The sequence below is a fragment of the Osmerus eperlanus genome, chromosome 3 (genome assembly GCF_963692335.1).
Source record: "Osmerus eperlanus chromosome 3, fOsmEpe2.1, whole genome shotgun sequence".
Classification (NCBI taxonomy): domain Eukaryota; kingdom Metazoa; phylum Chordata; class Actinopteri; order Osmeriformes; family Osmeridae; genus Osmerus; species Osmerus eperlanus.
The window spans coordinates 6,275,235-6,302,990 of record NC_085020.1 but is presented as its reverse complement, the minus strand read 5'-3'; the positions used below and the strand labels follow the sequence as shown (position 1 = coordinate 6,302,990).

The window sequence follows — 27,756 nt, the reverse complement described above, 5'->3', positions numbered from 1 at the left end:
ATGCCGTACTCAGGAATATAAACATGAATCCCAACAGGTCAATTATCAAGACTAGGATTTTTTTCCCCTGAATTGGGTCTGAAGTTTCCCTTGGTAACCCCTCAAACCAAGTTCAGAACAACAGAAAACAGGGCCAATTATTTGAGCTTAGAAAAACACCCAACGAAAGTGGTTGTCCAGTGGGATGTGATTGAGTATAGAACAATCAGGGTGTAGCTTTCTGCGCAGTTAACCAGCAGCATGGCTGCAACAGGCCACAGAGAGGAATGCAAATCCTCACAAGCACAATGTAGCAGCTAGAAAAAGCCTCTATACTGGAAGGAACCCACAATATAAATCCTCTGCAAACATACATGGGACAGAGTGTCAGTGTGTGTGCGTGCGTGTGTGTGTACAGTCTGGATGTAAATAGCAGTTTCCATAGCGGCTGTCCTAGCTGTCTGAGGGCAGCAGGAAACAGTAAAGCGTGCTTGCTGCCAGTGTTCCAGTGCTGTGGTGGGACCAGTCCAAGCAGACTGTTTCGTCATCCAACACTCCTTTATTAAAAAGAGCTGCTATTTCTGTCTGTGAGTCAGAGGCGTTCGGTGGGCAGGATAGGAGAAAACACAAGCTGAGCTAAGACCGTCAGACCCGCAGAACTCGAAAACCTGGCACAACAACAACAACAACAGAGGTATCAGTTTTCACTGAGGAGGATCAAAGACACTACAGCCAAGGGCTGCAAAGCCAATTTGGGATTACAAACAAGTCTGTTGTTTAAAACAATAGGGTGGTGCAAGCTCAACAGATCGGTTATAGAATGACAAGTATCGTCTAAGAAAAAACATGCAACACCTTACTGTACCAACGCTAAAACTACCAACCAGTTGAACTAGAGAGGTCCACCAGCTCGTCTCTGTCTCTCTGTCTCTCTGTCTCTCTGTCTCTCTGTCTCTCTCTCTCCAGCCCCCCTTCCTCCCATCATATTATGCAGTGCTGTGTAGTAAATGTCATGGGCGTCCAGTGTTAAGCCTGGAAGCAGATGTGGCTGGCTTCTTTTCTCTGTGCTCTTCATCCTCCGGGCCATCTGGCATGGATCAGGTCACCTGAAGCCACCAGGGGCCACGCCAACGTTGCTAGGAGATCTCAGGGTCACCAAGTGAGCTCTGCTCTCCAGGCCTCCCACCTGTGCTCGTGTGTGTGTGTCCGTCTGTCCGTCTCTCACAGAGAGAAAGGATTTGTGATTTGTCATAACATGCTGTGGAAAGTACTGCAGCTGAGGATAGGAGGCTGATTGTCAAAGTTTGTCCACTTTTTTGTGATGACATCATATAAAATATGAGCAAGACAAGATATTTAGTTTATGTTTGTGTAAATGCTCCATAAACACACTCTCCATCTTCCTCAAGAGTCTTGTGCTCATATGACCTCATTTTGTAGGTCGGGGCCAAGGCAGGTCAAAACAAACAAACAAGCACATAGCAGGATTGTGTCCCACTGTCTACACACACACACACGCACCAACCTCTTATAAACACGAGTTCAAACAACATTCAATGGGTTGGAGATAAGCTGTCCCAAAGTGGAGAACGTACAGTTCACAGGTCATAGGTCATTACATAGGGAGTGTGCAGGGTGCGTTGGACACGTGTCACTGCAGCAGGGCTGCTCTGGACAGGAGCGCTGCCTCCGAACCAGTTCCAAACTCACTCACTACCATCTCATTCAGACAGATTTAATAGCTCCCTTCCTGTCGCCTGTTCTACCCGCTTCTCTCTCTCTCTCTCTCTCTCTCTCTCTCTCAGTCCTCTGAGTTTAACTATTCATGTGCACTCCCAAACTCAGAGACAAAGTCAGTTGTCACATCAGACCTACCCTATTTTTACAAGTACACAACTCTGATTCACCCTGATATGAATCACACAGACAGTGCACTCTTAAGGTCATAAATGAGGTAAGCTCCCTTTGTCAGCCATAATTGTAAAAGGCTATGTTGCTAAACTATATCTTGTGGATTTTTCTCAGAGTTTTCCTGGGAATTATTCCTTTAATTCCTCAAGGGTTTAGGTTGGTTATAAGTGCTGAACTATGGGCATATGTAAATCCCTCTGTGATATTGCTTGGGAAAGGGATATCCAAATAAAATATGATTTGATGAATCAAATAACATTCTGCTTTAAAATTTGTGATAGATTGAGATTAATTTCTACAGAACTGAATACAACTTCTAAATTTCTTATAGCCACAGCATACAGTACCAGTCAAAAGTTAGTTCTGTATATAACCACCACATACAATAGCTCATCCTAGTGACACCAACTGTTGTTGGTGTCTTGAATTGCTAGCAGACAAGTGTGGAACAACATCTGGCACATAAACTGGCTCATAATAAACAGCTTCAACCGTGGCCTACAGCTAACAACCCCTTAGCATAGGTACAGGTTTAACATAATACATTTTTATGAGGTAACTTAATTGTGGGGGAAAAAAAGACATGTTACTCACACGACTGCTCTCCTTGAAAAGTTTAAAACTCATCCACTTTGGCATGTTTGCTCCAGCTTCTATTCTGCTTTCTCTCACTCTGCCTGTCTATGTGTCGCTGGGAGCAAGGCACAGCTCAGGCTCTGCTGCTGATTGGCTGATATAGACACACAGTGTGTTATGAATGGTGTGTGTTACTCAAGGAAGCTGCGGTTGGGGCAAGCTCAATACAGTTAAGACAGTAATGAACAACTGCATGTTTATTGATACATGTCATAATTGTGTGTGTGTGAGTGTGTGTACCTGGCTGTCTGTATGTGTATGTATGTGTGATTGCAAAATAAAGAGAGAGAGCCTTTGTATGTGTGAATCAGACAGAGAGAGAGAGAGATGGAAAGAGAGAGAGAGAGAGGAAGACTGTGTGTGTGGGTGTGTGCGCGTGTGTGAAATAGGAAAGGTGGGGCATCCCAAACCCCAACTCGCCACAGGCCTACCCAGCTGTACAGTAGAACATGTGTATGCCTATGTGCGTGTGTGAAAGAGAGAGAGAATGTTTGTGTGTGTTTGGGTACACTACACGGGTGCATGTGAGAGATAAAAAGCTCATCTCCGTTCCCAGAGGCACGAGGACAGTCTTATGACTAACGGATACAACGGTGGTGACGGGAGAAAAGCTTCATTATAACAGGCCTGGTTGGGAAAGGGATAACATGGATTGGATTTACTGAGGTACAGTACAAAGACCCACCAGAGGCACACATCCATGTGACGGGCAGGGCGATGGACAAAAGCCAAACACACACCCATCATTTATGAGCTTGACACTGAAAGAGGGGGAACGTTGTCTTCACGATAATAGTGTGTCTGAATGGAGGAGCCAGACCTCGGAAAGACTCTCGTATTATAGTTTCAGCTAGACCACAGAGACCTGGGCTGCAGTAGCCTGCAGTAGCAGAGCAGGCTCCTCTTACAGATGTCAACCAGTATGTGTTCTCAGTCGATTTCAGTGAGTATTTTAGAGTGTGACTTGTCCTTAAAACATCAGAGAAGAAGCTCACAAAGAGTCGTCAAAGAAGACAAGAAGCCAAACTGGTAATCCACTAGGCCTGGAAAGCTCTACAAAGATCTTCTTCATAGACAATGTCATTACAAGAACAAGGAGCAGCAGCTATGAAACCAGTCTAGTGAGAGACCAGTCTAGCAAGAGACCAGTCTAGCAAGAGACCAGTCTAGCAAGAGACCAGTCTAGCAAGAGACCAGTCTAGCAAGAGACCAGTCTAGGACGCTGATTGTCGTCTTCCCTCTACAGAGTGGGTGTGAGCTGGACCCAAGCCTACACTGCCCTGCTGCGCCAGGCGTAGGCAGACAGAAAGCCTCGGAAAGTTCTCCAAACCCACCAGAATAATACTTGGTTTACAAGACAAAAACAGACGGTTGGAACAATTGACAGGGCCGGGACGTGATATACTTTTCACTGAAGGGAAGCAATATCGACTTGTGTGCTTTCTAACAGGCGATCACTCAGACTACCGGTGACGTTCAACTGCGCAGGATTGCTACCGGCTTTGGCGTCCCGAACTTGAAGCTATATCATTTGATTCTCAGTCTGCCATTTGTTTCTTCCTGATAGTACAGTAAACTACAGGGACACTCAAGCACTGAAACGTTTCTATTTTGAGGTTGGACACAAGCACCCAGTAATAATACTCCCACTCCTAGATTCCTGGGGGTAATGATAATATTGATGTTCAGACTGGGACATGAGCTGTGAGGGGGAGCCGTAGCTTGTCAGGAGGGCAGAAGCTGCTTTGTGTCCAGAGTGGAGGACAAGGAGTTCACCCATCCTGTCTGTAGGGAGAGGAGAGATAGAGAGGAAACCTAGCCAGGCTGCTGCAGACACGCATGCACGCTCTCAGACATACACTTTGCAAAGACCTTCCCCTAGATCCCAAATGTTCGTCATCAGCATTAACAGGCTCTGTCACTTGGTCATGGGTGCTGTTTCAAGGGGGATATTGAGTTTGTGTTTGCGAGCATGTGTCTATAGCCGGGTGACATTTAGAAGTGGAGTGTGTGTGTGTGTGTGGTTGTAGGGCTGAGCTGCGCGAAAAGGCCACAGTACGTCACAAACTGGCCAGTGTGGACTAAGGCGAAAGGCGCATGCATGCATGCACACACAAACACGGCACTGGGTCGTCTCCAAGACAACAGAAGCCGGGGGAGAACTGAGAGGGGAAGAGATAGTATCAGAGTGCTCTGCAAGACCTGGGGGCGTGAGCGCAGGGGAGAGGGAGGGGGAGCCTCCTAAAGATAAGACAACAGAGAGCTCTTCACAACAACACTCTCGGTCTTCGTCATAGCCCGCCCCACAGTTCCACGATATCAATAACCCTGCTTCAGCATCAGTAGATCCTGTATGCTTTGTTGTAAGAACTGACAGAGAAGGATTCGCTGATGATCAGATTCGCTCGATTACACATTCAACCACATCAATCACACGAGCTCAGGATACAACCTGACGCCGTGAACGTTCCCGTGAAAACCCCTCCTTACTTTGATCTCACATTTGGGGGGCTTCCATTTTTTTGCTTTATTTCTCAGAATATTATAGTGAAAGTGTATTTTTAAGGTGTTTTTTGGCCAACTGTTGGACATACTGTGTATTGGGACATTTAAATCTTTTGTAATTGTAAATACTATGGCAGTATGGGTATTGGGACGCAGCCTAAATAACTTTATTGCTGTTAATTACTATCCTAGCTTTCCCTGGTAAACGACTGATTTCTCCTTTATCTGTTCAACATTCCCTTGCCAGGGGATCCTCAAACGATGTCTGCCTCCATCCCTGCTGGCTGCTGCCAGATCTCCTACCTTGTCGCTGTCCACAGTGTTCTGGGAGGTGCGGGAGGCGATGGAGATGGTGTCTGGTTGGCTGCTTCCATCTCCCTGGCTGTCTGCATCCTCACCACCATCCCTGGGGGTGGGGGGGGGGGAGAGAGACACACAAACACACATTGTTTGACTCTATCCGTGGTTCCTCTTGAACCACTTGTAACAAGATTAACATAATTTGCGTTAATCTGTGACATCCATTCTGTCATCATATGCGGACAGTGTCCGGTCTCCAGTGACCTCTCACCTCTTGCTGTTGTTGCGTGGCTTGGCGGGGGTCTTGGGCATGTGGATGGGCTCCTTGAGCGCCCCCTTCAGGTGGATGATCCTTTCCTGAATCACCTCCCGGATGTTCTTGATCCACTCCTGCTTCGCCTCCACGTTGGACGCCTAGAGGGGGAGGGGGGGGGAGGTGCAAACGGAGGATGAAGGGGAAAGAGGGAAGGTCACAGACAAGGTGGAATAGTAGTTGAGGCATGGAAGACGATGACAATTGAAGTCACGTGGACTTCTTGGGAGTAAACTGAGGAGGGTCCCAGCCAGTTAGAGAATGTCTCCAGTAGACCGGTACCTTGAGGACAGTCTTGTTGTCAGATGAGGGGGTCCTGCCAGCCCAGAGAGCAAACTTGCAGGGGTCTCCTTCTATGTGTTCTGTCACCCCCAGCTCAGAGGTCTGGGGATGGAACACAACATAGTCAACATCTTCCACGGTCACATGCTTCAGAAGTCTTATATGCCTTGTAAGCATTACGGTAAAACTGCACCTTGTTTACTGTGTCTGGCTGCTGATAGTGAATCATTGCTTAAGGGGGTGAAAGTTGAGCTTCTATAGAAAAGGCCATGGTTGTGTGTGTGTTTGTGTGTGTGTCTGTGTGTGTTTGCCTAGATGCAGCTTTGTGAACGAGAATTAATTTAGCTCGGAAAGGCCACTCCATCTGCTGTGCAGCTCTATATTCATAACCTGCCTCAGTGGACGGCTTTCAATGACTGAAAAACAGCCTTAGCTGTTCAAGGCCAGAGCCTAACTCTCAACAATGACCATTTTCCTTAGACACACCATTGCATATACTGTGGACTTTACTGAACAGATGCTTTCATTATAGGGAATAACTGTTGAGTGCATTTGAACAAGGACAAACACACAAACACACACAGAGATAGGGGCTCTACATCTAGGTTTCTGTTGGCTGCAGATCAGAGAGGCTAGTGTTTGACCTCTCTGGCTTCAGTTCAGAACAAACAACTCTAGTGCTAAACACACCTGGACCTCTTTTCCCCAACTCCCTATAAAACATGTGCATCCCGCTCTCGCTATTCGCTCTTCGTTCTCTCTCTCTTGCGCTCTCTCTCTCTTGCGCTCTCTCTCTTGCGCTCTGTCTCTTGCGCTCTCTCTCTCTCTCTCTCTCTCTCGCTCTCTCTCTCTCGCGCTCTCGCTATTCGCTCTTTGTTCTCTCTCTCTTGCGCTCTCTCTCTTGCGCTCTGTCTCTTGCGCTCTCTGTCTCTTGCGCTCTCTCTCTCTCTCTCTCTCTCTCTCTCTCTCTCTCTCTCTCTCTCTCTCTCTCTCTCTCTCTCTCTCTCTCTCTCCCCCTCCCTCTCAACTTGTCAGGCAATCCATCTTACCAGGAGCTTGTTCTTGAAGACATATTTGGTGCGTCCTGCGGAGTCCTTGATGTCCTTGCTGAAGACCAGAGAGTTCTCAAACAGGAAGAGGTGTCGGTCGCGGCCCTTCCTGATCAGGGACTTGGGGTCCCACACCTGGAAGGTGTCCTGAAGGATGAGCTCTCCCTGCCTGTCCAGGTTCTCATCAAACCCTGTGAGGACACAGCTGCTTAGGAAAGGGCCTACAATGCATGTGCAGTACTATGTGTGAGGTCTCTGGCATGCTGGAAGACAGTGTCAGCCAACTAAGCCAAAGTGTCGACATGATCAGACTGTATACTGCTGTGTACTGTGAGAGGCTGGTCTCCCGCCCCCCTACCTTCCAGCATGGCGATGTGCATGGCATCGTTGGCCCTCTTGGGGACGCTCAACATCACTTCCAGCCCATCCTTGATCTCTCCCTTCCCTTCCTCACAGCAGGTCAGCAGCTCCTGGGGGAGGGGGAGTGTGGGAGTGGGGGGCACAACTCGGGTTTAAATCCCACAGAATCACAGATTTATCCAACTCAGTAAGAGGTCCACAAGGCTGAATTTCCCAGAGACTAATTTAGACAGGCATGACATTATATGAACAAGCTGGAAAACCACATTCATCCTGAAAAAAATTGTTTTTCAACAGATTACAGTAAACAGGACTGGACTATAATGATGTACAACTTACAACTTGATGTTTGTCAGTCTAGGGGAGGTATACTCTGTACTCACAACAGATACATTACTGAGGGCTAATGGCACAGTGTAAAACAACACAGACTAGCGTCTCCTGGGTACTCCTTAATGAGAGAGAGGGAGAAAGAGAGAGAGGGAGAGAGAGAGAGAGAGAGAGAGAGAGAGAGAGAGAGAGAGAGAGAGAGAGAGAGAGAGAGAGAGAGAGAGGCGAGAGAGATGCAGAGAGATCGAGGACGGTGAGCGAAGGAAGGGAGGAGGAGAAGAGCAGCAGAGGCTTCTTTGATGTAACAAGCTCCTCAGAGTTGGAGAGATAATGACCAGCTCTGTTAGTGTTTCCTGTTTCCTGGCTCTCCGTCTGAACCTAGTTCTACTGTGGCCCTGCTTCTGGTTTCTACTGTAGCCCTGCTGCTGGTTCTACTGTAGCCCTGCTCCTGATTATGACCCAGTACCTTAAGGAGAAGCTGGTACTTTGTGATCCTCTGGACAGGCTTGATCAAGTAGGACGAGATAGAGTTGGCCAGTCCATGCCTCTGCTGAATATCCTGCACACACACAAACAGTGGCAGCACAGAGGACTTCGTAAGGGGAACTCATGGCATTGTGAAATACATACTTGTAGGTTGAAAACAGGACTCAACAGTTTCTAATTGCCAAGCTGTCAGTCATCAGCTCATCAACAGCCATGCAATGCTGAAAACAGGATAGTCATGATCCAAAACATTTACAAACGTATCTGGGTTTAAATACTTGGCTCATTGGCGCCATCTACAGGTAGGCTCGGTGAGGTTGCCACCATTGACTGACTCATTAATTCATCCTCAGTCATGAAAATTAAATGAGCGTAACGATTTAGAATGAGAAACAGCACGGCTGATTCGCTCACATCAAAGAAGCTCCCAGCATGCTCCAGGATCAGCTGACTGGAGTCAGGCTTGTTCTTACAGTAGTTGACGTACATGTGAAACTTGTCAGCCTGTAAAACATGAAAAAGAAATGGGTCAGTAGCGTCAGTATGCTAAAGTAAGACTGCGGAGGCTAAAGGTGTGAGTAAGTGTATGTCAACCAATAGAGACAATCACCAGTAGAGAGAAAATACCAGTTGAGAGAAACACCAGTATAGAGAAACACCAATACAAACAACAGTACTATGTGAACAGGTCCAGTCTTACCCAGGTGACGAAACAGTGACCCACATCCTCTGGGAGCTGCTCATAGTTCACCAACTCTTTCAGAAAGATGCTGAAAGGACACAACAGAGAGTTTATAGGTTGGTAAAGTTTAATTGAAAATAAAGGCTACCAAATTAATCTATTCCAGATATTTTATTGGTCCTCCTACTTGTTATGAAAGTCATAGATATCCTGGATGTTGCCGAAGATGATGTGCTCCTTGTTGAGGATGCCAGCAGGGATCTCCTCAACGCCACTGGTCATCTCCCACAGGTATGTCTGCACACAGAGAGACAAGTTAGACACCAAGAGGCTCCACAGACACACAGGCAGGCAGACAGACAGACAATGGGAGGGCATCAATAGGTATTTTAAGATAAAGAGGGAAAGTTCACCTCTAAACATTCATGGAGGTCTCTGACATAGGCCTTCTCAGTCTGGAGGAGTTCTGCCATGATGAACCTGAACACCGCGCGCGCGCGCGCGCGCGCACACACACACACACACACACACACACACACGCACAGACACAGAGAGAGAGAGAGAGTAGACAGGGCTTATTAAACATCGTAAACTATCGGTTGGAGAAAATAAAAGTATTGGCACATATATTGTCCTCAACATATGGTATATCCACTCTCCAGGTATTCCCATTCTACGAGGTGCAGTTGCTCCACAGTCTGTGATGCCTGGGGGATTTCCTGGGGAATTCCTGTACTCACTCTTTCCTCCTGGCAGACTTCCTCTTCTCCTCGTTGACCTCATGATTGGGGTCACGTAATTTCACCTCACGGTCCGTCAGACTGGCAGGGATAATGTCCAGCTCCAGGTCCTTGTTATCCTATCAGAAAAAGAGGATCTCATTATCCAATTGTCGAGGAGAGATGGCCTAGCAACCGTCCTTTCACCATGGCTGCCATGCTGACTCGCAGCAGTCAACTCCGATCAAACGGTCTCCTCTCTCTTGGGAGGACAGGAGGGATCAATATGTGTGTCGAGAGCTTTGAACTAAGATGTACACGTCTTGTCTCTAACCCGTGTCCTCCTTCCCTTGCCCAGGCCAAACAGAGACAGGCTGACGAGAGACAAGCCATGAAAGAGCCTGTGTTCCTCTCACTGTTAACCTTCTGTCTCTACTCAGCATTGTCCTTCATAATTCTGTGGGCTTTGACAGAGGCCCCTGTTACTATCCTAGCTTTCCCTGGTAAACAACTGATTTCTCCTTCATCTGTTCAACATTCCCTTTCCATCCCTCAATTCCTTCCCTGGAATGAAACCCAGGGCAACAGAGAGCAGGGAACAATCCAGGTCTGGGGATAAATGCTATGGGTTCTGAGTTCTGTGGTAATAGAATAGGCCGTGCTGTATGGTGGGGGTCCTCACCTCTGAGCTGATGCCCAGGGCCTTCTCCAGGCCCGAGCGGTACTTGCCCATGCGGAGGGAGAAGTCCCGGTAGCGCTTGTCCACTGTGGTCACCCACTTCTTCAGCTCGGTCACGTGGACGTGGCCCTTCTCCACGAAGCTGTCCGCCAGCTGGATCAGAATCTTCACCTTCTCCTTTGTTTGCTGCAGGGAGTCACAGATGCCATGTCAGAGAGAGAGAGAGAGAGAGAGAGAGAGAGAAGAGAGAGAGAGAGAGGAGAGAGAGAGAGAGAGAGAGGAGAGAGAGAGAGAGAGAGAGAGAGAGAGAGAGAGAGAGAGAGAGAGAGAGAGAGAGAGAGAGAGAGAGAGAGAGAGAGTGTGTTTGTGTGGAGAACCTGTGTGCATGCGTGTGTGTGTAATGTACGTGTGCGCGTGTGTGTGTGCAGGTGATTTGGAGAGAGTGCAGGAGCAGTCCTCCCCTGAGGGGAGATCCCTAACACCTGCTTTCCTCATGATGTCATCAGGCTGTTCCACACACACAGGCCCTGCTGAGATGTTTCACTAATATCTCTAGCAGGTACCGATGAAGAAAGGGAAGGGGGGAGGGGACTGAGGATGGGGAGATGGATGGAGGAAGCGTGTCCAAACGGAAGCTCTTCCTCCACGGAGCCTTTACCTTGGCGGAGACTCTGAACTCCTCGTACTCCTTGAGTAGCTGCTGGGTCTTCTCGCTGCTGTCTGCTGGGGAGGTGTGTGTGGAGAGGTACACCTCCCCAGTCTCCTGGATCCAGTCTAGAGCCTGCCAAAACACACACCCAGTTGATGACAGGAAAAGAGGTGTCTCGCTCTTCGCTGTGTCTCTCATTCTCTCTTTTTTACACACACACGCCCGCCCGCAGACACACACATACACACACCTCTACACACACGCTAAACCACCCCTTCCCTTCCCTTCCAACATCATCAGTGCCTGTGCTAGAAAACAGGCCCTGGCAGCCCCAGGCATTCTCCATACTGTATGTTATGGTCTTCCAGTCTAAACACACTCATCTGTCTGTCAGTTTGGGGCGCGTTCAAGAACCATACCTGTTTGGCACTGCGTTCAAACACCACATACTGCTGGCACTGGTCCAGGCGTCTCTTCTTCAGGGTCCAGAAATGCAGAACCCCGGTTCTCCCTCTGCAGCAGCTCATTCAGGATAGCTAGGAAGAGAGGAGAATCCCCAGGACATCAGTGTTACCACACCCTTTGTCCTTAACACAGCACACAGTGTCGGTGATTGGATAGGCCTCTCGTGACTGACCTTTGACCTGCTGTTCAGGTCCTCGGGCGTGGCGGCCCGCTCCGGGGATGCTGACGTTGTTCCTGTGGATGTACTTCAAAAACACCTCTGCGTTCCTTCTGGCCAGCGTGCATGCCTGGGATATAGGACCCAAACACGAGATTTGAACCGGGGGCCAGTTTAAAAAAACATACGTTCGGTAAGTCGAGGTCGGTTCAGGTGTGGTGACTGTATTGTACCTTGAGGAAGGCCTCCTTCTGCTCCAGGTGCTTGCTGATGAGAGGAGGACGTGGTCGGTCTCAGCCAAGGCTCCCAGCTTGTCATGGCCGCCGCACCAGTCCTCATCCCTCCTGTACTCCTGCTCCAGGCTTTCCAGCACACTGCACACCTGCAGGACACACACACCCCACGACTACTACCACACATATCTGCACCTTCAGCCGTGGAGGTGAACGACCTCTCTCTCCAAGATCATCTCTAAACATGGAAAAATCCCTCCAAAAGGCATTCCGTTTGCAGAGTCATCAGGAAACATGTTGCCAGCACCCCCTACATGTTCGGAAGGTCTTGTAAAAGGCAACGGAAGCGTTGACCAGCTTCAGCCTGTCCTCCATCTTCAGCATGAGCTGCTGCCAGTGCATGGCCACCTTCTCAGCACAGCCACGGATAGCGTCCGGGTCGAAGTGTCCCGCCTGCAACATCACCTCGGCCTTCTGCTGCACCTGCAGGGCACTCTGGTGGGTCTTCTGGAGCGAGTTGGCATGGAACAGAGACTGAGGGAGCGAGGAGAGGCGAGGGGAGAGGAGGATGAGGAGTAGAGGAACAAGAGAAAGATTAGGAAGAGAAGAAGGACAGAAGGGGAAGGGCCAGATTTGACAGGTCTGTGTCGTTGCCAATCGATCGTGCCGTCACCGTCGAAGATATTTCTGTCAACATTTCGTTGCTCATTTATCTGCAGCCATCTAAAGATAATCACACTCGGATGAAAAATGCAATAATCTTCCCTCCCGCCTGCCCTCCAGACAGCCAAGCCATTCCTCAACATCAGCTCTCCTTCTGCAGATTTCCTCTGTCCTCCCCTCTTAGATGCTGCCCACTATTCAGGAAGGATTCAGTTGTAATCACGTCAAATGGATGCCTGTTTGGTTGCTTGGCTGGGCTTGACAACATCACAAAGGAAAAAGAAATATCTCAATTTAAGAGGCCCAGAATGCATTTTACTGGTGTACTCAATCTTGCAGAATTTGACCCAGACAGGCGCACTCGCGTGTTGTTCTTCTGCTGCCAAATCCAGACATGATTTATCTTCTGGCGATCCACCAGGAAGGACCATACACAGTAGACCAGACCAGGTTGAGGACTTCCACACAGCGCCACCAATACTAATATCAACTTATTTACTGTAGCACTCAGTTACTCAACCTAACAAAAACGGGGGGATCAACTGTCTCATTTCCCCACACGGAAAGTTTAGTAAGTGTTTCCAGGGAAAAATAAGTTTTTGTGTTGGCTCAAGAACACATGTATAACTTGATTTATTTGAAAATAGAGGAGGTTATTCGTTTACGTTGAGAGTAAGGAACTCCATGCCTGTAGGAATCTCCTTAGCTTGCTCTACAGAGAGTGATTTTCTCAATTCTGACAGTAGTAGGCAGGGCCGGCCTCAATGCTTTACAGCTGACGGACAAGAGAAATGCTGACTGGCTGAGACAGGACAGGAGCCAGAACCATAAAGCTCCCATAAACTATAAATCATAAATGGGGATTATAAAGGCCAGGTCTACTGATTGTTTCCTGTAGGGGAGTCGTGCCAATCCATCCATCGTTTACCTCAACAACATCCGCACCACCATCATAATCAGATCGAGCCAGTTTCTAAACTCTACTTTTAAAGGGGAGTGGGGGTGGGGGGCGACTAGGGGAGCCCTGTGCTCTGCCGTGGGGGCATTCTGGGGTAAATACATACATCTTTGTTTTCCCACAGAGAGGAAGGACGGTGATTACATTAAGAAAAACTCCCCACTACATCCTGCAGCGGGCTGATTCAATAAAAGTTAGCTAATAGCATCTTAAAGGGCCTTATTTTCATTCCCCCCATAAATGGGTTCCAGAGCATAGCTGAGCTGAGCTGAACCCCAGCCAGAACACACATGTCTTCGCTGAAGGGCTGAGGAGATGTCTCCGAGGTAGCCTGGAGCACGAGAGGACACTGATACTCTGAACACCGATCATGCTGACAGGCTGAACCTGGATGGTCCAAGCCCATAATAAGTCTGTCGGTTCTGGCTTTGCCCCTCTCCTATGGTGGATATGTTTGCAAGCCAGTGACGCAGAGAACACCACAAATGTGGCTTCAAATCTGTGTGAACTAGCCTGGGGTCTCTGCCAGCACTCACACAACACTGTGAGTGTGTGTGTGTGTGGTTTATTTGAGAGTATGCATATGTGTGTGCATCTATGTGCGTACGCACGCATGTTTGTGGGTTTGTGTGTGTGTGTGTTGGTGTGTGTTCCTTGTACGTGCCAAGTTACCAGTGTTGCTGATACAGGACTTTTACCCAGCAGCCCATCCTGTGTGAGCCTGAGCTTCCCTACTCAGCTATTTAAAACTCTGTGAGTTTGCAATACACTGTCTTCTCACCTAGCATTTGTCTGTCAACAACAAGATGGTACCGTGTGTGTGCGCGTGCGTGTGTTTGTGTGCCAGGATATCCAGGTGAGGTGCAAACGTTTACCTCGATGGCCAGTTGGAACTGTTCGTGTTCCCTCTGCAGCTGTTCTGCCTCAGACAGAGAGCTGGCGTTCACCATGCTCGCGTTCAACATGGACTCTCCGTTACGGATCCAGCCTAGAACCTGCACACAGGGCACAACAGAGGAGAGGAGAGGAGGAGGGATGAGAGGAGAGGAGGAGGGATGAGAGGAGAGGAGGAGGGATGAGAGGAGAGGAGAGGAGGAGGGATGAGAGGAGAGGAGAGGAGGAGGGATGAGAGGAGAGGAGAGGAGGAGGGATGAGAGGAGAGGAGAGGAGGAGGGGATGAGAGGAGAGGAGAGGAGGAGGGATGAGAGGAGAGGAGAGGAGGAGGGACGAGGGGAAGGAGGAAGAGAGGGCAGGTTAGGTTCTGAGCAGTGAGCAGCTGCCAGCCACAAGGCCCCACGGCTTATAAAGACAGTCAATAAACAGACCGGTATGCAACTAAACTGAGCACTTCCATGTTAAGTAGTTACCCAGCACGCGGGCCGAAAGAGAGACAGATACAGACAGATAGACAGGGAGGTAGGAAAACAGACAGGCAGACAGACAGATATACAGGCTCACAGACAGGCAGACAAACAGATATACAGGCTCACAGACAGGCAGACAGACAGATATACAGGCTCACAGACAGACAGACAGACAGATATACAGGCTCACAGACAGGCAGACAGACAGATATACAGGCTCACAGACAGACAGACAGACAGTCAGACAGACAGCCGGACAGCGTGGTGAAGGAGCAGGCATAGTTGAGCAGCAACAGGAGGATGATCTAGGATTAGCAGTAGCATTATCTTCTTTGGCATAGTAACTATTAAACACAGTATTACACTAGTACTCTTTCCTCCCTAATGCCTCCCCGGGGGGATTACGGACATATGGACTACTTTCTCTCTCTAGCGGTGGGTATCAGAGACCAGCTGTATCCGTCTGGGAAACAGTCTGTGTGTGTGTGTGTGTGTGTCAGCACACATGTTTGTATGTGAATGTGTGTGTGTGCGCGGCTGTGTGCGACTGGCTGACAATGCAACCACACTGTTTGTTTGGTGTCATGATGATTAGCTAATGAGGCCTTTAACTATCAAATGTGTGCCGTTCGGCCTCCTCCCCTCTCTCCTCACTCTGTCTTTGTCTCTCTTTATCTCTCCCCCTCAGTCATTCACTTTGCTTTACAGACACACCCTCTCTTTATCATTGCTATAATTCCTCTGTCAACCCCCCCACCGCCCGCTCCCCACCCACATCCTATGTCCTTGACTGCAGCTGCTACCAGACTGCGGCTGTGTTCCCGGTCTCCATCTCCCTCCACTAAGTGTGCTCTCCCCAAATCCCACGTTCATGGAATTGAGAAAATAAAGGACCGGTCTAAGTGTGGATATTCGCTCGAGTGTAAGCTAACCTTAAGTGAGCAGATCTACAGTCCCTCTAGCTGTTAGAGCTCAATGGCCTCTTCCAGACAATTATAAGTGAAACGGTATGTACTGTATGTGTGTATGTATGTCGCTGTCGATGCGGCAAACATCATCAATTATTCAAGACCAGCTGCAACCTTTTCCAATGAGACCTTTTGTGTCTGGAGACCGATTCGATTTATTACATTAATACTGTAGTTAATTATGACACGGTGTTCTAATACTCGACTCATATAAGATAATTTGCCATCTAGACGAGCCAGCCGAGTGTCAGTTTGAAGGGTATTTCCTGTGTCCGGCTCACTGGCCAAACAGAAACAGCTGAAAGACACACCCTGTTTCAACTTGAAAGAAACTCTCCTCCTCATGTCTCACTTCACTGGAAACCCAAGGAAGAAAGAGACCAAGTGCAACATTCCGACATGGGAGTCGAAAATCTGGAGGTAGCAACAGATGATGTTCCCTGTGTGATCTGCTGTTCCAGGATTGGATTTCTTAGCTGTGAGATCACCCATCTCTTTGTCAAGAAATAACTGTTTGTCAAAGACATAATAAAACATGTACTGAGAAATAATAACAGGGGCTCCTACAATTCCATTATCTTGAAAGCGAGTGAGGAAGTCAGTGAGTCCACCAGACAGACAATGATGAAATATTAAAGCCCTGCTATAAGTTTATATACACTGACTGACTGACAGGCTGACTCCTGGGAGCTTGTGGTGGAGGAAATCAAATACAGTCCAGCAGGGTAATACAGAAGTGTATGTGTGCGTGCGTGTGGTTGTGTGTGTGTGTGCAAGCGTGTGGTTGTGTGTGTGGTTGTGTGTATGTGTGTGTGTGTGTGCATGCGTGTGATTGTGTGTGGGTGTGTGGTTGTGCGCGTGGTTGTGTGTGCGTGTGGTTGTGTGTGCGTGTGGTTGTGAGTATGTGTGTGGGTGTACGTGCGTGTGGTTGTGTGTGTGTGATTGTGTGTGGTTGTGTGCGTGTCTTCCCACCTGTTTGACCTCGGCCTGCAGGTGGCGTAGCTGCAGACACTGCTCCAGCCTCTTGTGGGTGTGGTCTGCACTGACGTCCAGCTCCTGCTGCTTCTCATGCAGGAACTCCAAGAGCTCCTGCACCTGCGTGGCCAGGTCCACCTCCTTCTCCCCCGTCAGCTCAATACCTGCACACACACGATCACAATCAGAAAGGGTTGTATTCGCCATGAAAGTTTGCACGGACAAGGAATTTAATTTGGCAAGAAGCTGCCTACATTAAACATATAGGAAGCCTAATACTTGTGGTCTAACTATACTAAAGATACAAGTCTACCTAATGCTAATAAAAAATATATACATACATCCTTTACTTTACTTTATATATTACAGTTTTAAACATGATTTGATATGTAAAATCTAATGTAGCTTATTAAATGAGGGAGACTATACATGTACAGGGATGTAAGGCACTGGTAGTGGTTTTGACATTGTTGGGAGTGATAAGGTTGATGACTGGATTCACCACTAGGTGGAGCTATTGAACCATACCAGCTAGATTATAACATCTACGATGCATGGATATTTCTTAATGAATTAAATGCAAAATGAAACACATGACACTGCTAATAAAAAGATATCACAATGATAAATGGACTGTGATCATGGAAACCCAACTGTTATCAATATAATTGGATACGCTGCCCCACTCCTACTCAAAAGACCCCCTAATAAAAATGTCCATATGAAATATTGCGAGACACACCCATCTTATTTAATTTCATAGTGTTGGGGTACGATGGGGTTACATCTCCATTGGTCACGGCCGAAGGAGCTGTCACAGCCCAGGAAAGGCACCAGGGAAAGGGGCTAAGCCCCTCCCCTCCCCCTACTCTCAAAGTCTTGGCACAGATATGTGTCTGGTCTGGATTTTGGACCTCCTGTGTTTGTGTATGTGTGTTTGTGTGTTTGTGTATGTGTGTGTGTGTGTGTGCACATAAAGTCTACCATCAGACCCTCCTTCCACGCCTCGTGGTGAAGAACGAGTGCAGTGAGGAATGGAGCAAGGAAGAGGAGCATAGGAAAGGATAAGAGAGGAATGAAATTACAAGTGAGAGGAGAGGAACGGGACAAAGGAGACAAGAAGAGAGAGAAGAGGAGGAGCGAAGCAGATAACGAGCCAGAGGAGAGGAGGAGAGAGGCGGGGAGGAGAGGCAAGGAGGAGAGGAGGAGGAGAGTAAGAGGATTGCTCCTAGGCGAGACAAGCCCAGCGTTTTTAACCTAATTCCTGATTCCCCTCCAGATGGTGGAACTCCACAGCTGCTGAGATAAGACCTGACCTCTCCACACTCCAACACTCACACACTGCTACCCTTCAGTACTTGCATACTTAAGCTGGCCCTCTCAACACTACCATGACAGCCTGCTTAGTTACAGCAGTGCCTCCATCTTGCTCTGTCAATGACTACACAAGTCGATGGCTTTCCATCAACACAGTCTACGGAGCGGGAAGGAAATGACGTTCCGAAAGTCTCCGACCAGACACCGACACAATGAAATGACCGGATGGTCTGGTGTGAGTCTGTCTGAGTGTCTCACCTGAGGCCTGGACCTCCATGATGTACTGGTGCAGGTCCTGGCCCTGTTGCATCACCTCGAAGGTCATGTTGTTCATGGCCAGCTTGCGCTCCGTGTGGCGCTGCAGCCTCTGCTCCGCCAGGCTCAGGTCCTCGCCGCTCAGGTCGCTCAACTGGCGCACCAGGTCCTCGTTCCACGCATCCAGCTCTGCCGTCACCTGGAGAGAGAGAGCAGGAAGAGAGAGCGTGAGAGATAGGAGAGAGACAGCAGGGGGGAGAGAGAGAGAGAGAGCAGAAAAGAGAGAGGGATGAGGGAGCAGGTGAGAATTTAGACAACTGAACCACTCTCCGGCTCCAACGCTGAGCTCATTGGGTTCAACTGTGTATCGAGGCTGTGCCCCGTGCCTCACACACACACACACACACATCTCGCCAGCCCCCCCTCTGAGTCCCAACATATCCTCCCCACCCCTTCCCCCCTCCCACACACCACCTGAGTCCTGCCCCCTCCATCTCTTCTCCAACACCCCTCCCCCCGCCCCACAGTCAGCACCGCCTGCTGCCTCCTCAACCCAATGTGCACCCCCCCCCCCATTCCCCCACTCCACCTTCACGTCCCTCCGCTCTCCCAACCGCTACGCCCCCAACCCCACTCCTGCCGCCCCCTGCCTTCACCTCGATGGTGTACTGCTCAAAGATGCGTAGCTGCAGGAAGATGTCCAGCTTGATCTTGCGCTCGTGGAACAGCTCCTCCATCTGGCCCTGGGCCTCGTCCAGCTGCTGCAGCACGCCCTCGATGTGGGCGATGGAGCTGTTGTGGGGCGTCTTGTTGGTCGACATGGCGGCGTCCCTGAAGAGAGAGAGAGGGGAGCATAAAGACACAAAGAGAGAGAGAGAGAAAGAGAGAGAGAGGGACCTTTAAAACAGTCTATAGGTCATTTTAAAGGTTACATAATGCAAATGTTTTCATGGTGAATTTCATGGTGGTCTTATCCCGGCTCCTGCCCTGGTTGAATGCTGCTGGCGTGAACACCTAGCGTGTGAAGCCCAGGTGTGGTGAGTAGACCTGGTACCTGAGCTGCTGTATGAGGTCCTCTCCCTCCTTGATGACGTTGAGCGTGGCCTCCAAGGTGGCGGTCTGCTGCTGCTGGAACTGCTTGATCAACTCCTGGACCGAGTCCACCGAGTCCGAACACACCTCCTCCAACAGCTCCTTCTGCAGGTCCTCCATCCAGGTCCACAGCTGGGAGGGAGGGGGGGGAGGGAGAGAGAGAGAGAGAGAGAGAGAGAGAGAGAGAGAGAGAGAGAGAGAGAGAGAGAGAGAGAGAGAGAGAGAGAGAGAGAGAGAGAGAGAGAGAGAGAGAGAGACAGAAAGAAAGAAAGAAAGAAAGGAGAGCGAGAGACAGAGAGAGACAGAGAGACAGAGATAAAGACAGAGAGAGAGAGGATGAGAGGGTTGTCAACAGGTTTATAGTAGGACGGAGACACTCTAACCCTGAGTCTTGATTCTCATTCCTCTCACATTTTTGCTTGAGATGCTTAAAACGTCAAGTGAACGGATCATGATTTCTCTCCACAGACTAATAATTCCAGTTCCCGGAGTCACCTCCGCAATTGGAACACCCCTGTGCAAACTCACCTAAAATAGGCGTCCATTTCTCATACCGTTGAAAATGTGAATATTTCATAGAGACCGAAAGGGATGAATGTTTTCTTGAATATTTCAGTGAGGAGGGCGAGGCTTGGATAGACAACAGCCCACCGCAGCTGGAGCTGGGAGGCAGGACAGTACGCAGGCAGGAGATGGAACTTGCTTCCTCATCACATCACAAGCCTTCGTTCTCATGCAAGCCATAATACAGTTGAACTGGTGAGCCGTTTGGGTTGAGTTCCTCTGTCTATCAGAAAACAATTAGCCGGCCCAAGGCAGACAAAACAACTAGAGCTTTACGCAAGCACAATCACCCAATCAGATTAAACAAAACAAAAAGACAATCAGGGGGTCACCAGTCAAGCTCTGATCTTATAACCACATAGAATGCTGTCAGCCTTCACACTTTGAGTACTGATGCTGAAACGCATCTAGATTCTGCACAGACTTAATTTCATTTCTAAAATATTCTCTCTTATCGACCTGCAAAAGCCACAGGGCAGACAGGAACTGCCATTCTGTCAGGGAAGGGTTAAGGAATTCATAAAGCAGAGCAGCGTTGCCATATCTTGGGTTCCCATGGTAACTGCTCCCCATGACTGATGTGAGCACGCCCAGAATTAAACATGCTTCTCTTTGTGACTACCGCCGACACAAGGGCCAAACATCTTTGGTCACCACTCACTCACTCACACACACCCACACGCACACACACACGCACACACACACACGAAGCACAGACACACTTGAAATATTGCCAAGCCCTCTACAGAGTTGTCTGAGATGACTAAATCATGCTGCTGATTTATAAATCATGTCACTGATAGCTCCTCTTGGTTTGATCCTCCAGCCCTGAGTGGAGCTGCTTAGCCTGAACACACCCTCCAGCGCTCCCCTCGTCCCTCTTCCTGTCTCCACACAGCAACCACCAACATCCAGTAAAACAGCATTGCTTCTCATAAGCTAATGGCTGCTTTTTACTTGATCTTGTGTAAACCATATGAAATGCCAATCGATATGAATGTAAAGCCATAAGGGCGAGTGTGACAGAAAGTGGAGGCAGCAGGAGAGGAAGAAACTGATTAGCAAGATGAAACAGGGGCAGTTGCAGTCATCTATTTCGGTGGACATTTGAATTATGATATTATTACATATCAAAAACCTTCTAGTCAAAACAGCTAGCAAATCTATTTTAAGTCTTTTGAGATACGAAAAAAGAAACAGTTCACCTTGGTGGAGCGCATTACAGCGCTGTGACAACGAGGCATATTCGCGAGGGAGTTACCGTGACGACCGGGCACATTAACAAGGTGGTTTCTGGAGGCTCCTAGTCAAGCTGCTGTTGACAGGGCTTTGTGGGTATTAGCCACACATCTGATGCAAAGTAGCAGGATAATCTGGTCCTGGCATGTCAATAGGCTTTTAAGACACACACACACTTCCTCTGCGTGGACACACCCCTTAGATATACCTGGATCCAAGCCTGTGTTCCAAATCGCCTCAGTGGCTCTCAAGCCTCTCTGACCCCAGAGAGAGCACTCTGAGTTGGGCCTCACTCCTGGTACTGTAGGGACCAAACCTCCTGCCGTCCAAGAAGTGTTGAGTCAAGATCTCAGGGCTCTATCGAACCACCTCCATAACTGACACCATAATGAGTTTTAGATGCAGCTGGGGAGGACCCAACATCAATAATTGAGATTGTGCCTTCATTTTTGACGTAACACTCCTAGTGTTGTGAAGTCTTATCTGGGGCTGTACTTGGCAGGAGCTGGGTAGCTCCTTCGAGCCAAGCTTGAGACCAACCAAAGCCAGAAGAGCAACGCTGTTCTATCCCCTTCAAACAACCTTTCCAACAGCAGCCATGTTCTATGCACAAACTGCTGGCCAGCCAGTCAACCAGCCAGCCAACCAGCCAGCCACTCATCCAATCAGCCAGCCAGGTCCTTCATCTTCAGTTCACCCTGAATGTCCCAGGGCTTTTGTTTAACCACTTCCCTTTGCTAAACCCCAATAAAAATACCTGCTCCTATCTGCCAGAGAGCTTTCCTGAGAAGCCATCAGCCATGAGCTCCAGTGCTGTACTGAATCTCTCTAACACATTGTGGTCCTGGCTGGTGTACAGATGGTCCATCTTCATGTACCTGTCTCAGCTCCAGAGGTTTCAATATCAGCCTTTAATTGCCTTCATATGCCTACCCATGGAAGACTGCTATATGTTAAACAGGCCCAGATTACCATTGTAAGCTGTAAAACATACAAGACCGTTTCTCCTACAAGAGCAGGCCAGTCAGGCAGGGAGGGAAACGCTAAGCCTGGATCACTATACAGTGACTAAACAGCCATCCATTAGGCCTTTGGAGGAGTGAGTGGTCTACTGGACACAGTACAAGGTGGAAGATGACTGTAAGTGCAGAAGTACCCTGTTTATCAACAAAACTGTTATTACACAAGAAAAAAAATTCTGCCCGAATTCCCCCCTGCATACCTGAGTAATCTGCTTGATCCTCAGTGAATGACTTGTATGCTCCTCTCTCTGCCCCCTCTCCTCTCATCACATATCCCTGCTGCTCCAGACTCGCCACAGAAACCGAGGCAGCGAGATCAACCCAGCCCCTTGTGTGTTTATCCCAAGTGATGTATAGGAGGGATTCGTACTTGCCACCTTTCGATCTGCAGTCAAATCCTGTACCACTTAGCTCTAACCATCCCACTCATTTCCACTCATCCTGGTACTCATCCTCAGGTCCAACCCCACCCCACTCCAAGCTCAAGGTCAGTCTTCAGTTCCCATCTCAAGCACCTCCCATCTCACCCTTCAGCTCCATCCTGCCCCGTCCTCCAGTCTCAGGTATCTTACCTCCTTGGTGTGTGTGTGGAAGGAGACAGACATGTCCAGCAGCAGTTTCCTCTGCTCCACCCGTCGGACAAAGTCCTGGATGCGGACCTCCAGGTGGCGGGCTGCCTTGTAGATCTCCTCGGGGTCACACTCTCCCGTCTGGGCCAGCTGCTCTGCTGCCTCCAGCAGCTTGTCAGCGTTGGTGTAGGTGTTCTGGAAGAGAAGAAGAGAATAGCCGTGGTTGGGTCACCATTTGAAGATGGAGGAAATGGTCTTTGACCGGGTTCTGTATGTTCTGTAAGGAGCTGCACTGATGCAGACTTCAGAAATCATCACAGCTCAAGGTTAGGGTTACAGTTAGGGGTTAGCAATCAAGGTTATTCATCATTTTGCTGGAAAAGTCAGAGACTAGGTCTCAACCAAAAACAGACATTTAAAAATAGGCAATTGACATGTACTCTTTACGTTTGTATATGTACAATAACTTACCTGGCTAAATAAAGATGGGGTAAACACTGTACCAGTCTACACTGGGAGACCCAGACAGCCAACTTAATCAGAACTCAAACAGGACACACTCCAGGTCCTCTCCAGAAGTGGGAGAGGGACGTAGATCCAACTTGAGCTAACAGAGGTCCCTCCCTCAGCTTCCCAGCCCAGCGCAGCATCCTCGCTGACAGGTGCACTTTGCTAAACGACTAAAATGTCTTTACCCAGAAGCAGCAGGGCCAAATGTGGCTGTGCTGAGTAGAGGGGGCAAAGCTCTGGCATCGTGGGTAATCCCTGTGCTGGCAGGGAGTTGTCTTCATCTCTCTCTCTATCTCTGTCTCTCACAGTTCAGTAGGGCAGCAACAGCGATCAGGCGGACAGTTTAGTAGTGTGTATAGTGGTGTTGTAAATGTGCTGATCTGGGTTAGCCCTGCTGAGAACCTGCTAACCTGGTAGCAGCACACACTCACAGTTGCCCAAGGTCACATTGACTAGCAAAGCCAAGGGCTGTTTCTCAGAGTACATTTATGGCAGACGTTAAGTGAAAACAATAATACCAATCAGTAGGACCCTACTGATTGATCACTGTCCAGCTAATATTTGAAATTTAGATGTACCAAGCAGTATGTTTACTTACTGCCTTTAAGCGACTGTTTAAATCCTGCTATTAAGATCTCCTCCCAGCATCTCTCCAACAGTAAGCATATATCTATGTATCTATGCCAGGACCCCAGGAGGCCTGAGTTCTACTACGACAAGAATGTAATCTCAGATTATCCGCAGATAAACCTTTTTTAGTTAATCTGAGAAATGTTCATCCCTTTCCACACTAAAATACCTTAATCCTTATTTTTGAAATAAACCAGAGGCGTTTATTCACACAAACCACTGACACAGATATACAAAATCCCTTTTATTAAAAACAGCGAGGGTTTGTCTTCTGTGCTCTGCAATTGGGTGATCAGAGTGTTCTGAAGACAGGTGGTTCTGTACAGTCACAGTTTATGAGTGATAAACTCCCACTCCCTCCTTGCCCCCCTCACTGACACTTAGAATTCATACAACCCTGTGTTACACTGCCCCTGGCTTTGGTGTAAATCTCATTGACATAGTGAACACAGCAGATCAGTGTGTTACCGGACAGCGGCCAGACTAGAGGCTCCATGTGAACAGCTGTAGAACGGGAAAATGGATTCCTGCGGCATGGCTCCATATTCATGGCCATCTAGAGGTGTTGAGAGCATAACCATCTCAAGCCTGGTGAAAACAGATGCAAACGCACACACAGGCCAGCGGTATTCCTAAGAGCAGAAGAACAGCCAGGCCTCGCTCAAGGTATCTTCTCCCTGCAGACGGACGGCATCGATACTTCCATTCCGACTCAGAAGAGTGACCCTGTCCCACCTCTGTAATCTCTGTCCACCCAACACCCTGTCAGACTCTCTCGGTCTGTCCCCCCTATTTTGACGATCTGAAACGCAAGTATCAAACCGCAAAGCGCAAGTAACTTTGTGGGCGGGACTCCGGCTCGGTTGCTATTTTGCCGGCGGGATAAATAACTTTGCGCCTGGCGCAAATCTAAAATGGGTAGGTCCGAAGTAGCTACATTACTAATGGGTGTGGTTTGGGCGTAACGTGCAATAAACCAATCAGAGCGTCATCTCACATTCCCTTTAAGAGCAGCGCTTGTTCCATGGCGGATTGCTATTATAACGGCGGATTTGCCAGGCGCACGCCAGGAGCGGTTCACAGCCAAGGAGACCGACGTTCTAGTCAGGGCCGTAACAGATAGATAAGTGACATTGTATGGGAAAGGCAGAGCAGTTTTCTCATTGCACTAAATTGCCCGCTCATGCTGCTCATTCAAATTCTTATTCTTATTTTTATATAGCCTACCCTATATTTTATTTTTTAAATTGTTTGGTTCTTGGAATTAGTTTAACTATTGTACTTTTTTACTTAATTTAAGACCCGTATATGTTTATTGTTTGCACCTTCCTGCCACAGTAAATTCCGTGTTTGTGTAACATAGGCTACATGGCGAATAAACCGAATTCTGATTCTGATGGAGATGGGAGAAGAAACCCACCCAAATTAGCTTCGGTTAAACAGGCGTGGGAGGAAATTGCCACAATTGTTACAAATCATGTTCACATACATAGAGATTTCTCATGAAAATCTTTTTATAATCATTGAAGAAATGTAACACGCCATTAATCAAAACAATGTAACGTAGTTTCGCAGAAAGAAGACCCTGGCCTCGCCAGCAGTGTGCACGGACCAAGCTTGCGCCCTTAAAATAGCATCTGAATAATGCGCCATTGACTTTAGACCACGTTTTTCCTGGTCAGTGGCGGAATTGTTTTTCGGAAACTGCAAAATAGCACCAGGGAATGTTTGCGCCGGAACACGCCTCCTTTTTCGCTGAACCGCCCACGGGAGCGCAAGGTCATTTCGACGTGCGTCTGTGGAGGGAAAAGTCCGCTTTGCGTCGAGTGCAAACTAGGAATGATACTTGCGTCGTTGACAAAGTCAATTGCGCTGGGTGCAAGATCGGGCCCTGTATCTCTTTCACTCTTACTCGATCTCTTGCACTCAATCTGTTCCTCTCAGCTCTATTATGAGGCAGGATAAGCAGAGGCAACGTACAAAAGCTTCTGCTTCTCTGCTGCTAACAGGCTGGGCTCTGCTCATACAAACCCCAATCATATGGTTATGCAGAAGAGGCCAATCATTCAGACGAGAGCTGCATCCCGGCTAGTTAGGAGATTTGTCATTTACAATGGCATTATATATCAGATGGTTATTGAGGGATGAGGGATTAATTACTAGGGTGTATTTGTCATTTCTAAGGGGTATTATTAAGAAAAATGACAAAGATTCGCTCATTGACTTTCACAGGAATCATTTTCTACAGACTTCTAGAGGTTCTTTGTTACAATAACCTCATAACTTGGAATGCCTCAGCATGTGTTTGTGTCTGTGTTGCGTGTATTTTTGCGGTGAAGCATGTCTTTGTGTGTGTGTGTGTCTGTGTGTGTTTTGTCAGTGTATCCTGACAGTGTGTGCCAAACCATATGACCCAAATCAAGAAAATCCATGATGAGTGAGGCTATAACAAGGATTACACACATCCTTTTAGCATTAAAACATTCAAATACCTCCCAAAGCACTGGGGCTGCATCTGGTCACAGTTTACCCGGCCTCGTGTCGCTACCGCTACAGGCTCCAGGTTAACAATGTACACTTTAGAAATACTATTCTGACCAAAGCCTATGCACATAAAACGCATGTGCATTGTGATGACATGAAACAAAGTATTTCCAAACTGGACATGAAAAAGCATCTCTCTTCCTTCGCTGGACTATTTCCAGCTGGTTCGTACAAGAACTCCGTCTCCTGGCCTTCCTCTCACACACATGGACTGCAGCAAGCATGAAAGCTGTCTGCCAAGCCTTATAAAAACAATCCCTCATCTCAAATGTATTTTCAGGTTCAATTACCGCGTCCAGAGAACCGACTATCTCAGCATGTATTTCTAATTTGTATCCTAATTATCTGTCACTGAGCCCTTAATGACAGGTAACATCTAAACACAGGAGGCTGCTGGCCTTCAGAGTTTTGTCCACACTCACGCTGAGGAACAGTGGAACCTGCTCCAGTGGAATAAAACCCAGCCATCTGTGAACTGCATTTCATAGAAACGCTAGTTACAGGAGCTTGTAAAAAAGCACAAGAGAGCCATGCGTGATTCGGTTGTAACGACTTGTGCCGTACAATACAATAGCGTTTTGATGCCGTGTTCAGCTTGGTGACTTGGTGTGTGTACTCTTCTAAATTTGTCTGCTTGTTCACTTCCTCCTAGAGGCATAACGGGCAGACAGCTATGCCCCAGTCTGCCAGGATACTGTGGTCCTCTGCCACATTGAACAGCTGATGAAGCGTGTCTCCTTTTTATGGAGGAAGTTCCTATAGCGCACCATTCTGCAGTGGGTTCCCCCAGCATCAGATGGCTGGCAGCAAGCCATTAAGTAGGTGCCGGGCATTTTCAAACGACTCTTACCTGTGCCACCTCCTCAAAGTCGTCATGGCGTTTCTGCAGGGCCCTGGCGCGGTGGAGAGACTTGCCCACGCCCGTGTGCTTGCTGAGGAAGGCTTCGCCATGGTTCTCTATCCAGTCCATCACCTGCACAGGACACACACACACAGCATGTCAACATGTTAGCATGACCAGCTAGCTCACTTATTAACCAAAAGTCAACAGGAAGTGTGAAGCACAAGTGATAAAGGTTACACCCGAGTTAAACCATGGAAAAGTGCTTTTTAGATGTCACACAAACCGGAAAAACAGTATATTTGTTCCATATTATGAGCCTTCTGTAACATTCCATGTCATTGCAGTCAATGAGTGAATAGCCAAATGTGGAGGGCGGCCAGAGTGCAGTGGAGTCCACAGAGTCTCTCCCCCCAGTGGCCCATTAACAGACTCTCTCCATAGAAGCATTACTACAGTTGCGTGACTCACATATCTGAAGCAGCTTGCAGTCTGTCCAGAATTTACAGT

General features: G+C 48.3%; 1 protein-coding gene across 1 annotated transcript in view; it reads right to left on the bottom strand.

Moving 5' to 3' along the window:
- The window catches only part of LOC134017314 (kalirin-like), a 51,326-nt gene extending 23,951 nt beyond the window's left edge, over positions 1–27,375 (bottom strand). The window contains 26 exon segments of the mRNA XM_062456816.1: positions 5,335–5,437; positions 5,603–5,745; positions 5,927–6,028; positions 6,976–7,166; positions 7,334–7,445; positions 8,132–8,224; positions 8,566–8,655; positions 8,852–8,921; positions 9,021–9,130; positions 9,247–9,313; positions 9,574–9,692; positions 10,235–10,417; positions 10,890–11,012; positions 11,300–11,380; positions 11,382–11,416; positions 11,518–11,632; positions 11,736–11,782; positions 11,785–11,888; positions 12,055–12,269; positions 14,232–14,351; positions 16,661–16,827; positions 18,239–18,434; positions 18,892–19,066; positions 19,290–19,459; positions 22,725–22,916; positions 27,256–27,375. Of these exon segments, the coding sequence (XP_062312800.1) occupies positions 5,335–5,437; positions 5,603–5,745; positions 5,927–6,028; positions 6,976–7,166; positions 7,334–7,445; positions 8,132–8,224; positions 8,566–8,655; positions 8,852–8,921; positions 9,021–9,130; positions 9,247–9,313; positions 9,574–9,692; positions 10,235–10,417; positions 10,890–11,012; positions 11,300–11,380; positions 11,382–11,416; positions 11,518–11,632; positions 11,736–11,782; positions 11,785–11,888; positions 12,055–12,269; positions 14,232–14,351; positions 16,661–16,827; positions 18,239–18,434; positions 18,892–19,066; positions 19,290–19,459; positions 22,725–22,916; positions 27,256–27,375 (3,243 nt within the window).
- Positions 27,376–27,756: the final 381 nt, after the last annotated feature.